This window comes from Carassius gibelio, chromosome B4 (assembly GCF_023724105.1).
Source record: "Carassius gibelio isolate Cgi1373 ecotype wild population from Czech Republic chromosome B4, carGib1.2-hapl.c, whole genome shotgun sequence".
Lineage (NCBI taxonomy): Eukaryota > Metazoa > Chordata > Actinopteri > Cypriniformes > Cyprinidae > Carassius > Carassius gibelio.
Window position 1 is genome coordinate 12,107,272 of NC_068399.1, and position 14,686 is coordinate 12,121,957.

General features: G+C 35.7%; 1 protein-coding gene across 5 annotated transcripts; it reads right to left on the minus strand.

Annotated features, from left to right (window-relative positions):
• Positions 1 to 62: 62 nt before the first annotated feature.
• On the minus strand, positions 63 to 7,363 carry LOC127956198 (peroxisomal succinyl-coenzyme A thioesterase). 5 transcript variants are annotated; one of them, XM_052553978.1, is made up of 12 exons: positions 7,232 to 7,363; positions 6,509 to 6,614; positions 5,613 to 5,815; positions 5,039 to 5,138; positions 4,691 to 4,881; positions 3,779 to 3,942; positions 3,462 to 3,581; positions 3,296 to 3,378; positions 2,936 to 3,029; positions 2,758 to 2,838; positions 1,973 to 2,114; positions 1,057 to 1,831 (listed from the first exon to the last, which is right to left on the minus strand). In XM_052553978.1, the coding sequence occupies exons 2-12, from the start codon at positions 6,523 to 6,525 to the stop codon at positions 1,701 to 1,703; spliced, it is 1,326 nt and encodes a 441-aa protein (XP_052409938.1). In that variant the 5' UTR covers positions 6,526 to 6,614; positions 7,232 to 7,363; the 3' UTR covers positions 1,057 to 1,700. The 5 variants fall into 5 exon arrangements, with proteins under 5 accessions (XP_052409942.1, XP_052409938.1, XP_052409939.1 ...); XM_052553979.1 differs by lacking the exon at positions 7,232 to 7,363 and adding an exon at positions 6,833 to 6,972; XM_052553980.1 differs by lacking the exon at positions 7,232 to 7,363 and adding an exon at positions 6,928 to 6,965.
• Between the last annotated feature and the right edge of the window lie 7,323 nt (positions 7,364 to 14,686).

Consider the following 14,686-nt stretch of genomic DNA (forward strand, 5'->3'; position numbering starts at 1 on the left):
AAACCTAATGTTAACAGAATAAAACTGTGTTAAAATATTATCTCCATTTTTGGAATTACTGTTCTACATTTTAGACACTAAAACAAACATTTTTTCTCTCCCCCAAGCATCAATGTCATCCCACGAAAGCCAAATGCAACAGAAAAAGGTTCAATCAGATGACCTGCGTCAGGATACGTCAGGACCGTCAACAGGTGTCGATTTCCTGCTTTCTCCATCATCATCTCCATCTGAGTGTAAGATACCCATATCAAGGATCTAAGTTTCCAAGAACTCCTAAGATTTCATGTTTATAGTGATCGTGGCACCTAGTGGCCAAGATTGATAGCACATGTCTAAAGTTGCAGCTCAGAAATTAATATTCTGTGAATATATAATCACAATAATATATCATATTTTGAGAAATATCTCAGTCTTTTATATTTGTCCATTCACTGGAAGTCAATGGTCACCAAAACTCTTGCTAACATTCTATTACGGTTTTGTTTTTATCTGATCAATTTTTATTTTAATTTTAGTTTATTTCAGTAAGTGTTTATTTAAAAATATTTTATTTATAAATAATAATAATAATAAATAGTTTTAGTGCTTCAACAATTTCAGCTCTACATTAAAAAAAGTGTTTTTCTAATTATATTTTATTTCAGCTTTTCATAATTTTAGTAATCATACTTTCCACATATTCTTAATTCTTTCGATAAACAAAAACCAAAAAACCTTCTTAAATCGATGATTCTATGTGGCATTATGAATAATGTAAAACACTTCTTAATTTTTTATTAGCTTTTTCCTTGGAAACCTAATGTTAACAGAATAAAACTGTGTTAAAATATTATCTCCATTTTTGGAATTAGTTGTTCTACATTTTAGACACTAAAACAAACATTTTGTCTCTCCCCCAAGCATCAATGTCATCCCACCAAAGCCAAATGCAACAGAAAAAAAAGATGGAAAAAAAACATAAGCCTAATTGTAATTACTTAATACCTAAGCAATATACAATATACATAAATTAAAAATAAAACACTCTTTCACTTTTAAATGAAAAAGACAGCGTTTTTAAAATAACATATTTATTCATCCACAACTGATTTGTGAATTTAAAAACATGGCATTCAATATTACATTCAAAGTGAATTACATTTCTATATCACATTCCTATACTTACAAATTTTAAAACAAACTAAATATTATTGTCATTGTTTTTAAAATCTAGGATCTGGTGGCTTTTGCATCAGTCCTCCTGTTCAAAATATTATCATAATTATATAACAATCATGATATTCGCTTTAGAAAATACTTATTTTTTCCCAAAATCAATTTTAAACAGTTAAATTAGAGAATGGACTGATCTCATTTCAACTTTGCCTTTCTAACACATTCTTAGAAATGGATTTTGGGTACAAACAGGAGTACATAAAAAAAATACTGCCCAAATATTGTATTTAATGCATCAAGAAATATTGCTCAGCACATCCTAAACTGTTCTTGTAATGCCTTTAGTTATTGTCATCATAACCTATAACATCATTACAAGCCTTAATAATGCATTTATGTGTAACTTATACTACTAAAGTATTAAAAAATATAATACTTGCTCAACTTTAATTTTTTACAGATACCAAGGTGAAAAGTAATACGTGCTGGCGATCATTATCAACATTGTTTGAAATAAAGTTGAATTGCTCTAGATGATAGAACTACAGTTTGGCTTTAACTGCAAAGTTTGAACTGAAGTAGAGGTGCTGGCGCAGAAATGTTAAAATCTTCTCCCATGAGTCCTCTTGAGCGTATGCGTGCGGTTTCGTCTGTCCACCCCACAGCATGACAACTGCAGCAACAACAAAACATTCAGTGAATGTTCAAGGAATACATTGCACATATGATCATACATTTAAGAAGGTCTTAATACTTTGATCATACACAAAAAAAATGCATGAAGGAAAAGAAACAGTAGCTCATGCATGCTTACTCTTCTCCTTCATTTCCTGCAGGATGAAGTTAGACGCTCTGAAGTGAGGCGAGTACGGAGGTTCAATCAGATGACCTGCGTCAGGATACGTCAGGACCGTCAACAGGTGTCGATTTCCTGCTTTCTCCATCATCATCTCCATCTGAGTGTAAGAGACCCATATCAAGGATCTAAGTTTCCAAGAACTCCTAAGATTTCATGTTTATAGTGATCGTGGCACCTAGTGGCCAAGATTGATAGCACATGTCTAAAGTTGCAGCTCAGAAATTAATATTCTGTGAATATATAATCACAATAATATATCATATTTTGAGAAATATCTCAGTCTTTTATATTTGTCCGTTCACTGGAAGTCAATGGTCACCAAAACTCTTGCAAACATTCTATTACGGTTTTGTTTTTATCTGATCAATTTTTATTTTAATTTTAGTTTGTTTCAGTAAGTGTTTATTTAAAAATATTTTATTTATAAAAAAAAATAATAATAATAATAATAAATAGTTTTAGTGCTTCAACAATTTCAGCTCTACATTAAAAAAAGTGTTTTTCTAATTATATTTTATTTCAGCTTTTCATAATTTTAGTAATCAATAATACTGATACAAAGGGGGGGGAGGGGTGAACTGATGTGCATGAATTGATAACAGAATTTTCATTTTTGGTAACTATTCCTTTAATATTGTCTTACTGTCAAATGTTTTACAAGTGCTGTTCTTTTCAGATATCTTATGAAATCATAAATGTTATTTGTTCAGTTTAGCCAAAGTGAAACATACGTGACTCACATCTTCAGCAGATTCAACAGAAGCCCAGTTCTGATCGTCACCAGCGTTCACCAACAGAAGAGGGCACTTTATTCTCCCAACCTGTGTGTGTGTGAAAAAACAGAGCTAACATTAAAAACAACAACAAAGAAAAAGACCACGTATGAACAAATCTAGATAATCTGTAAACTGTACTTACATCCACTTTGAGAGCTGGGTCTGAGGGAATTGGCAAGATAATGTCTCTGTGTATTACCTGGTTCTCTTTATTCATATATATCCTACCCATATACCTAAAGAAAAAAAAACGTTTATGATTAGGATCATGATTAGGACTGTAAATGTTTTTTACAATCTTCTCGTTTAAATATTCTAGCAATTAAATGTGTGGGAAAATTTCCCTCAAATGCTCTGGATAACTAAACTAATATGATTATCTTTAATAAAAAAGGTCACATTTTCTCCAAACATTCTTCAAACTCCAAAGTTCAAGAACCACCAAAGCTTTGGATAAGGCTCAGTCGGATAATAATGTTAATAATGTTTAATATTCACTCACTTTTTCATTTCCTCAAAGACTTCAAAGAGGGATTTATCAACAGGAAACACATGACTTCCGCTGATACACACACAGCACTGGGGCTACAACACAGTAATATGACATTAAAAGCTAAAAAGCTGCTTTTAAATGTAGATAACTGTCCATGTGTGTAGGTGAAGCCAACCTTGATGACTTTGGAGTAGGCTGCCATACTGAGTGTGACGGCACTTCCAAAAGACAGCCCAAGCATTCCCATACGGTCTCTCTGTACCTTCGGATGATTCTGCAGGATCTGGTATGCTTTCTACAGGAACAGTATATTTATATGCACACACACAAATATGAAGACAGAAAGACCTGAGAAGAGGGAAACTGGAAGTGCACCAAAATGCATGGGTGACAAATGAAATGACAGGTCGGTGACAGTTGCAGATCATCAAGGATATCATGTCAGAGTCGCTACACTTTTAGGAGACTGTCAAACGTTTTGAATGACATTACCTCAAAGTACGACACATCAACATCAGCTGTTCTCAGCTCTTCTGGAGCGAGGTACTCGAGGGCCATGGATGCAAAGCCATGAGATGCAAGCAAGCCAGAACGATACTCAACCAAACCACCACCTCCTCCCCACAGGTCCAGCACTCCTGGGTACGGCCCAGGACCTTAAAAAAACACATGGCAATCTATTTACAAGCAGTTTACAGGACCTAAAAGTCTCCAAGACAATCGTCTGTATGTACTCAATAATAACCCGCTGGGTGAAAGCATAAAAGTGGTTCTCATTTATTTTAAATAGAAAGATGTCCTTTTTTATTGTGACATACATCAAGTAAAATGGATAAACAAAAAAACAGCTTGCAGTAAATATTGTACTGCATTACAATGCCATGTGTCAAGCAACGTGTATTAAATGTAATATATATTTTTTCTTACATCCGAGTATATCAAATTAAATATATTTTTTAATAAAAGGTATTTCTAAGTCTCTTGGATTATTAACTCAAACAATTTTGACATCTTACAACCTGAACTAAAACTGCCTTGTCATAAATTTGTTAAATCATCTCATATATTTTAAAAGATATAGCGACCTTGACATACAGTACATGTCATGAGGGGTTCGACATTTATGTTTAAACAAGTTGAACATAATCTTGAATCGGCAGACAAATTTTTTTCCAATGATAAGCAATAATAAAAGATTATGCCAAACTATTTCTAGAAATATTTTTAAAGAACTTTTATTATTTATATTACGTTTTTTTATTATGATACTAACAGTCATACTGCCATTTAAAAAAAAAATACGGTAATAAAATTTAGAAATGAATCAACTTTGTCATATATATATATATATATATATATATATATATATATTATGGCTTTACATCATTATGTGGGTGTGTTTACCTGGAGGAAGAAATAAAGTTCCTCGTACTCCATTCTCCCTGATGTTCACCCTCTGCACACCTGGAGCAACATACCAGCGCTCAATGACACTGCTTGCCAAGGGTGTTTGCTGGCTGAAGTCTTGAGAGAGATGCCCATTGTATACTGAGATGTGAATTACTATTGGTGTGAGTATATTCATCTTACGCAGCCTTGAATACAAGAGACAGGAATCAAAGATTAGTGGAGGACAATGCTGAAGAAATTGATGACTCGTCCAAGACTTACAGTACTTCTTACTTTTTGTATTCATTTGTTTAAAAAGGGAATTTAAACTTAAAAACATCTGATTTTGCCAGCCTCAGTTACCTGAGTCCAGGTCGACTTCCTGGCACGGGCCTCATGCTCCACAGCAACCCCATCTGCTCTGTGCCTTCATAGGTGCCTCCCAAACTTTCATCTTTGGCCACTAAATTTCAATTTTTTTATGTTGGTCAATGTAGGTTATTCATTATCATTCAATGTAGTTTAGGTTTAGGTCCTTTCATTATCTCCCTATAGTAAACATAGTTAAGGAATTAACTATATTTGTAGCCTACGCACCACCTTCAGGAGGATTTTATCTGGTAGAGATTAACTAATTGGTCCAAGATGACAATAAAGACTTTTATACGATTACAAAAAATTTATATTTCGAATAAAAGCTGCTCTTTTGAACTTCCTATTCTCCTAAGGATCTTGAAATGTATCATGGTTTGAGCAAAAAATTTGAGCAGCACAAATGTTTTCAGTATTGGCAAATGTTACTTGAGCGTATTGTAGAAAATCTTACTGTAAAATCTTGCTGATTCAACTTTTGAATGGTTTTGTAGGTTGTTGGCAGGAACTAAATTACATAATACCTTTAAAACTCTAAATGTCATTCATTAGACTGACTGTGCACCTGTCACTGTCCCGTTTTCATCACTGATGTAGTGTCCGAAAGCCTCCCAGAAGTCCTTGTCCTCTGATTGATGTAGAGAGTGTAGCGTCACCTTTTGATTTGGCAGTAAATTCATTACGACAATCTGAAATTTCTCGTCCACCTGTGCTCGATTGGGCTGAACAGTCAGCAGAGGACAAGTCCCCCTCTCGGTGCTCACAGTCCTATACAAATGAAATGAGATTGAAAACTGTATAAACAATGTCTTGTATTCTATTAAACAGCATGGTTGTGTATCATCAAGTATGTTTAAATAAATTATAATAAATAAAAAAAGTAGTGGCAGAGATTTGGGTAAGCATCTATTGGTAAATAAACCAAATGATTAACCAATTAGTTCCGAACTGATTCATTGAAAAGATCCGAATCACAAACGGTTATGAATCGGGCTTCGCTCTCTTCTTCAGAATAGCTGATGAGGATTTGGAATTTTCAGTCAATAACGACGTTTATTTCGAGAATTTTCATGATTGACCTTCAAACAACTGCTATATGGCTTCCGACGAATTGGAATACAAGGCAAGAATAATTATTATGTCGACCATATTTATGATGTTTTTGTTCTGCTCCCCGTTCTTTTTGAAGTAAGTTAACATTCAGTCAGCATTGACATTCATTGTCATATAATTTAACAAGAAAGACAAAAAAATGGGCTTTGGTACAATGGTAATTAGAGTAAATTATAATAAATAAATTATATTAAAAAAAATTGAGGGTTGATAAACGATGATACGATAGCGTTTGTGAAATGAACTACAACATGGTAACGTATATGTTTTCCACCCAGCTGCATATGCGCTAACGCTGCCACCAGTGTCTGTCTTTGCAAAAAAAAAAAAAAAAAAAAATGTCTGTACCTTATAGGTGCCAACATGATATAAATGAGTCCGATATGATGTTTCTTCTAGGAAAGGTTCCGTATCAGATATTATACTGATTCAAACAGCGTCGGGGCAGAAATGTCTGGAAAAACAACGACAACAACCAAAAACATTTAAGTTGCAGCATTATATTCACTTTACAGTTAAACTTCACGTTACCATAGAAAAATTATGAATGAAACAACAACCACTTGGCATGAGACATGAGTTTAGCTGAAGTTGTGCACGGTGGTGTTGAGACCCAGCCGAAGGAAGAGAAAACTGCGAATTGTACTTTTCTGCAAATATTTCAAATCGTACCTTTAGAAAATTATGATTAATAATAAGAAATATGGATGGAAGATAGATGATCTAGCTATCAGATTGTCGTATTAATGCCTGTAATAATGAAGAACCTTAAGTGTAGCTCATCGGCTAATGCTGATGACGAAATGTTACCTTTGACACTTTTGTTTGTGTGCTTACAGTAGCAAAGGTCGTTTATAAGTCCTTTAGAGTATCCGTTTTCTGTTTCAATGTTTTGTGTTTTGTGTAATACAGAGTAAAAACCGTAATTTAGCATGACATTTTGCAGGACAGAAACATCCCAAAAACTGCAACCGAAGCTCCACCACCTAAGAAAACGCCCAAGAAAATGCGTCTATATCATCGTAGTAATCTGCACAGTATTAAAGGACAACATAACGATCGGTTGCATACCATAATAATGCAATTTTAATCCATGTGTTTTTATGTCCTTGTACAAGTGTCTCTATATTTTCCATCCAGTGTTGACTCACATACATAACTCCAACACAAGGTATATGGATGCCAGATTGGGCGGATATCCGCATAAGCGGACGAAATTGTGATGACTTGTGTGTGTGTGTGTGTGTGTGTGTGTGTGTTGGGGGGGGGGGGGGGGCTGGAGCCTTTAAAGGAAACCTGTTATTTGTTTAAATGAATAGTTCTGGTTTAGTGTAGGTTATGGTTAAGCTCAACTTGTTCGCCAAATTTTTTTTTTAAGAAAAAGCTAATTTGTGAGTTATTTCAATGAAATTGATCAGGTCAAATGTGTAAAATTAGTAATACACTGATATTAATTTTGATGGCCTATGCAGATATCTTAGAGCAGGGTCTATATAAAGCCAATATGATATCACACTATACAATTTAAATAAATTAAAAGCTCATTCATAGCTTATATGAAATATATTTCTATAATTCCAAAATGTAGAAATATATAAAAAATTACTTTACAATATATATATATATATATATATATATATATATATATATATATATATATTAATCTGTAAAATAAACATGCATCTTTTTATTTATTTTTTGGGGTATTTGTGATTCTGTAATAATTACAAGTACAAAGAATGTTAAAAATGTATGAAAGAAGGTAAACCCTTTAAGCAACAGCGCAGATAGTAATCTGTCAGTCTTTGTGCACTGGAAATTGTCTGAAGCCAATAATGAGAAATCTAATTAAAGTGATAGTTCACCCAAAAAAATATGTTTTATTAACACCATTCGGGAGGGGAATGTTCAGATATCAACTAATTAAGCACAGGTGGCCCTCATTTAGATAATCAACTTAAAGAGATACTCCACCCCAAAATGAACATTTTGTCATTAATCACTTACTCCCATGTCATTGCCTTTGTAATGAACTTGCCAGGGCAGCCGAACGTAGAAGATCGTAGACGTGTTCTTCCAAAGTCCTTCTCTGGGTGATGGAAACCTGTCAGAAAACAATCCAACAATGAGACGAAAGGAGTGCCCCCTTGTGGCTGTCATGGGCACTCTAGAATATGGATGTGATGCCAACAATGATCATAAATCAGCATATTAGAATGATTTCTGAAGGATCATGGGACGCTGAAGACTGGAGAATAGATGCTGATAACTCAGCGTTGCTTCACATGAATAAATTCTAATTTATATTTTAAAGTATGTTAAAATAGAACATTTTAAATAGATATTTAAAATTGCAATAAAATATGACAGAATTATAGTTTTTTGTATTTTTGATTAAATAAATGTAGTCTTGATGAGCATACAAAACTTATTTTAAATGCTTTAAAAATCAAAGATGAAAGTTTGGGAGGCACTTATGAAGGCACAGACCCAGTGGGGTTGCTGTGGACCATGAGGCCCACACCAGGAAGCCGACATGGACTCAGGAATCTTAGACCCTGTCACAAATCACACCCTAAACCCTCGTGGTCTTCTTTTGAGTGCACACTTTCATGATGTCATGCTGCTTTGACTGTCGGGTAGAAGTCTACTGTGGAGCTTGCCTCAATGTGGGCTTGGCAGCAATGAGCATCGAGGGTGCATAAAGGAGGCACTTGCTTCACTACTTCTAAAAACTAAAATGAAGAATTGGACATCCTCAATCTCGTGGAGTGAACAGACACACACATGCAGCAGCCACTGAAGGTCTGCAGGACAGCAAGTGCACATGAAGTGTGCCATTTTGGACAGGATGGTGTAAATTCAGGTTTCATTTTTTATCTGAAAACTGTCCAAATCTAATTTAAAAAATATGTCAGTGAAGTTAGATTTTTGAGAAAACAACAGGGCTTTTTCAAAGAACAGAACATTTTTATATACATTATGGATTTCTATTTTGGCCTGAAATGACTGTAAAATTAATCTACCTTAACGATGGACAGACGCACAGCTTTTTGTTTCACAACACATTAACTGATGGACTTGGAGTCATGTGGATTGTGATGTGCATTTTCTTGATATCCATGAAAAAATACAAGATGAACAGAGATTTGACAAAGAAAATAGGCTTGTTTGAGATGAACTGTACTAGCCTGCCACCGACTGGCGAGAGTAGCAGCTTGCAGTCTTGGAGGAATTAAAAGTGGAGACATCAAGATGGACACTTACAGATAGTGTTTGCATACTCTTATCACAGGTAAAGTGAAATAAAGTCAGTATTTGTCAAATACACAGGTGTTTAAGAAACCTTTTAATGAGCAGCAGAAACACTTTTTATAAACTTCCTGATACCTTGCTATCAGTTCATGAATAATTTTCAACATAAAAATATTATTTAAATGCCAAAAAAGTGTGGGTATGTATGCTTTTATCAGTATTTTAGGTTTTATGTGACAGCATTGCAACTACACTAAAAAAGATTTTACTGTTATAAAAACTGAATTGTTTTCAATTTACAATTTTGAGCAACTGCAGCACCTGAAATAGATGGCTAGCTAGTCTTTGATGGCACATGTGATACTAAGGCGGCGGAAGCTGCGCCAATTAAAAAAAAGTCAAGACATTTTCTCACCATAATCCATTGCTTTTGTCAGGCGGCAGCCAATCTTTGCATTGCTGCATGAAGTTAAATAAGCCTAATGATGCAAACAGCAAAGACACCAATAGCAGGATCACATGAGGGCAAGGGAAACGGGAACAAAAAACATGGCTACAACAAGATAAAAGACGTGTACATAAAACCAAAAACACATCTGACAGATCCTCCCTTCTAATGGGCGGATCTTGAAGCCCAAGATTAATCAAAAATTCCAAGAGGGTGGTGAACAAGGGGAAGGGACATGAACTGGAACCGGATTATGGCCTGGACCATGGAACAGTGGCCAAGGCCATTGGCTGTGGAACAACCATGAAGGATCAGGGAACCAGGTTGGAGCTGGCGACCAAGGATCATGAGGCCATGATGGAGCAGGATGAAAAATGAGGCTGTGATGGATAAACCTTGTCTGTACCATGCTACACACTGTGTATAAAAGCCCTACATATACTTTCTATAAGTCACAGCGAGCTCATACCTGTTTTATTTTTTTTAATAAATGTTAATATTAATTAAATAACTTTAATTACAATAAATTACATTATGTAAGGAGTAATTGATGATTGTTTGAAAATAATGCACACCCAAGGTGATTTTGGACCCATAAAAACTATTGCAGCAAAAATTTTTGAAAAATATTTTTTCTTTGAAGCTAGAAATTGCTACTAATACAAATGCAAAATAATAAACTAATGTAATAAAACATTCTCAAGTTTACTGAAGGCAATTATTACAAGCTAAATAATAAATAAGTATATTAGCTCAAAAATAAATAAATAAATAATGAACAGTTTAACATAACTTTTTGTTTAAATGTGTAGCAATAACAGAACTGTGAGCGCGTTTTCGGTGTGTGAATACAGAAATACCCTTTGGATTTCAAGTACTAGTCAAGACTTAAAAACACATGAAAATACTGAATATCACTTTTGTGATAATGCATCGAGACAGTGACATTTCTGTCAACTGTCCCTGGACTCGGTTGGACTCGAGTCTGAGTCCAATAAAAATGCATCGGAGTCAGAGTCTTTTAAAAAAATTCTACTTGAGACCGGATTCGAGTATGAGTACCCCAACTCTAGGAGGCTCTTGCTTGCAGTTCATTGGTATAGAGGTCATAAAATGAAGAAACTTTGGCAGAGCAGCCCGGATTTGACTCTGGAGTGGCATAATGTGACAAAGCTTTAGCCTGGCGGCCATAATGAGACAAATGGTGGCAATGAATTTTGAGGACTTTAATGGTGGCAATGAATTTTGAGGAGCTTTTAACTGAGGCTAAAAACTTTTGCTTTTATTAAACCATTTAATTTGTCATGTTTTTATTCCTCGAAATTGAATTAGTCTGTGGATTTTGACTTGACGCACATACATGGGAGCTTAGGGCAAAAATAGCATAAAAATGACCAAATTCCAATATTCAAGTTATGTGGACAAAAATGCTCCAATAGTAAGTATGTGAATTTTATATTTATAATATAGTAAAGAGTTATCACACAAGCAAGATTGCGGTTTTCCCTGAACATGGGCACCATTACAAATGTGATAAATATGAACTAGTTAGTAAGTAACTTAATAGTAACTAACTTAAATTTTCGAAAAATGTAGTCTTTTCACTATAAATAGGTACAAAACCACGCTGGAAAGTTGTACATCTTCCAAGCAACACAAGAACAAGTTTTGTTTCGTCCCCGAATGAATCATTAAAAAAATATATTTGAATGACTGGTTTAGTTATTTATTTGTTATGACTTGTCGCTACCTACTGCCAATTTTTATTAAAGAGAGTGCAATTCTGTTTCATGCATTCAGAGTTGTTTACTCTGATAAATATTTGGATTCTCATGCTAAACATGAGAAAAAACTTTTTGGATGTATGACAGAGAACTTCTGTGCCAAAAATCTCACTACCGGGTTCGTGCAAGTTCAAAGGGTTAGTTAAATCCACTTTGTGGTCATTTACCGTCCCCCAGGACAATTGGGAAACTTCTTGGAGGAGTTGGATGTGCTGCTATCAAACTTTCCTGAAGATGGTACTCCTCTATTACTGCTTGGTGACTTCAACATCCACCTAGATAAACCCCAGGCTTCAAAACTCTGCTCGCCCCATTGATCTCAAGCAAGTGCCTACTACAGCGACTCATAAATCAGGCAACCAACTGGACCTCATCTACACGCGCTGTTGCTCTGTGGACAACTCTTCAGTTGCTCCAGTTTACACCTCAGACCACTTCCTCATTACTGCTAACCTAGCACTTACTCCTGAAGCGACACACACTCCAACGCAGGTCACCTTTCGACGGAACCTACGCTCACTCTCTTTATTTCGCCTATCTTCTGTGGTTTCATCCTCGCTTCCTGCACTCTCTCAGTTTTCAGCTTTGGAGACGAACAGCGCTACGGACACTCTTTGCTCCACTTTAACATCTTGCTTGGACAACTTTTGCCCACTGTTGTCTAGACCAGCACGCACCTCCCCATCTGCCCCCTGGCTGTCCGAGGTTCTCCATGAACATCGCTCTAAACTCAGGGCTGCAGAGAGGAAATGGCAGAAATCAAGAAACTTTACCGACCTCAGTGTGTATCAGTCTCTCCTCTCTTCCTTCTCAGCAAATGTCTTCACTGCTAAAACATCCTACTACCACAACAAAATTTTGAAGACTGTGAAAGACTGTTTGGAGAATGGCATCTCAGTCTCACTCTCACAATGTGTCCAGTTCCACATGACTCTGCTGGTACATCACCCTTGTCTGTGCAATCCCATTTTTACCATGGCCTTTTGCGATGACTCTCGAGTATCCAGTTTCATTTATTGACCTTCACTGATGAATTAACCTTATTGCCTGGCATATCTATTCTTAGGACTTCTTTTACACACCTGCGCATCTATTTATATACTGTAGCACACTGACTTTCCAAGAAACCATGTATTTAGAGCATCATTTGACATGACTTCATAATGGATGAGTTAAAGCTTTTATCCAGTTACCTTTTACTTTTCTTATTGTAGTGATATCAGATGTTAGAAAGCCAAACACGGGGCACCACTAAATGAAGTGATTTTAGAAATATGTAGCACCACCAGTGAAGTGACATTCAGCCAAGTATGGTGACCCACACTCAGAATTTGTGCTCTGCATTTAACCCATCCGAAATGCACACACACAGAGCAGTGAACACACACACTGTGAGCACACACCCGGAGCAGTGGGCAGCCATTTATGCTGCGGCGCCCGGGGAGCAGTTGGGGGTTCAGTGCCTTGCTCAAGGGCACCTAAGTCGTGGTATTGAAGGTGGAGAGAGAACTGTACATGCACTCCCCCCACCCACAATTCCGTCCGGCCCGAGACTAGAACCCACAACCCTTCGATTGGGAGTCCAACCCTCTAACCATTAGGCCACGACTTCCCCCAGTGTAATGGCTTTGGACTTAAATATAAATATAAACATTTCGTTTTGGTCATACTATTTTATGGGGCACCAGCCAAGGATTTGCACCTTAACAATAAAGAACTATCATGGAAGGTAGTTGAATAAATAAGAATTACAATCAATAGAAAGTTGCAATCTGTCCAATCTGAAGGATTTGTGAGATATCGTTAACTTGTAGAGACTTTTTACTGTACTAGGAACACACAGGTGTAATAAAAAATAGTTTTATTAACAAAGTAATAGACAAGAGTAACTAACAACTACTAAATAGATACAATGAATGGATAAAGCTCAAAGATTGACAAATAGAAGTGACTGAATTTTCACTTTTTGAGTCTTATGGAAAGAGTTTTTACTGGAAGTCATAAGGTATTCTAGGTTCACCTTATTCTAGGTAATAAATCAAGTGATTATTCATTATTAAAGGGATACTCCATCCCATGTCGTTCCAAACCCTTAAAAGCTTTGTTCATCTTTGAAACACAATTTAAGATATTTTTTGATGAAAACTGGCAGGTTTGAGACTGTCCTATAGACTGCCAAATAAATAACAGTGTCAAGGTCCAGGAAAGTATGAAAAGCATGGTCAGAATAGTCCATCTTATTTATTAATATATTTTTTATTTTTTAGTCTCTCTGTGTGTTGTTGTTGTCTCTGTGTACTAGTAGTTTATGTGACTAAAACAAATTTCTTGTATGCGCAAGCATACTTGGTAATAAAGCTCTTTCTGATTCTGATGTTAGCTCTCTCTCCACAAGGTAAAACCGGTTTGGTCAGCCACACATACTTAATAAACCATCTCATTGTAATGCTAAGCATGACTCTAAAATTGAAGCATCAGAAAGGCTGAACAAGGAAATAGGGATTCTCACTTTGATAAGTCCCCATAGGATAGCAGGTGACCAGCAAAATATTTAAATGGGTTCCAAAGGAATCCCAAAACTTTGAGAAAACATTCAGCTATGATATTATCTTTTTTTCGTTTCACTGTGAACTTTTTTAACTGCCCAGAGGCCTATTTTTCTCAAGGTAAGTTCACGTTTAGTTTGAGCAAACTCTCGATACCCTGAATACATGGCTAACCTGCTGTGGAGCAAGTTTTATTCTGGTTTCAAGATCACAAACCCAAACTGGACCAATCAGTTGTGAGCAAAGTGATATATAGCTGATGTAATGAAGCCACTCCCCTGTATTTCTCACTCTAAATAAAAGCAGTTTACATTCAAAGAATTTTAGGGGCTGTTTACACCTGGTCACTTACAGTTTTTTTCAATCGCTAACAAGCGCTTAACCATACTTCAGATACTTTTTCTAAACTCTTAACACAGACTCACACCTACAAAACACAATTGGCCAAATGGATAATTTTCTTCTCAAAAACACATTTTGTTGAATATATACT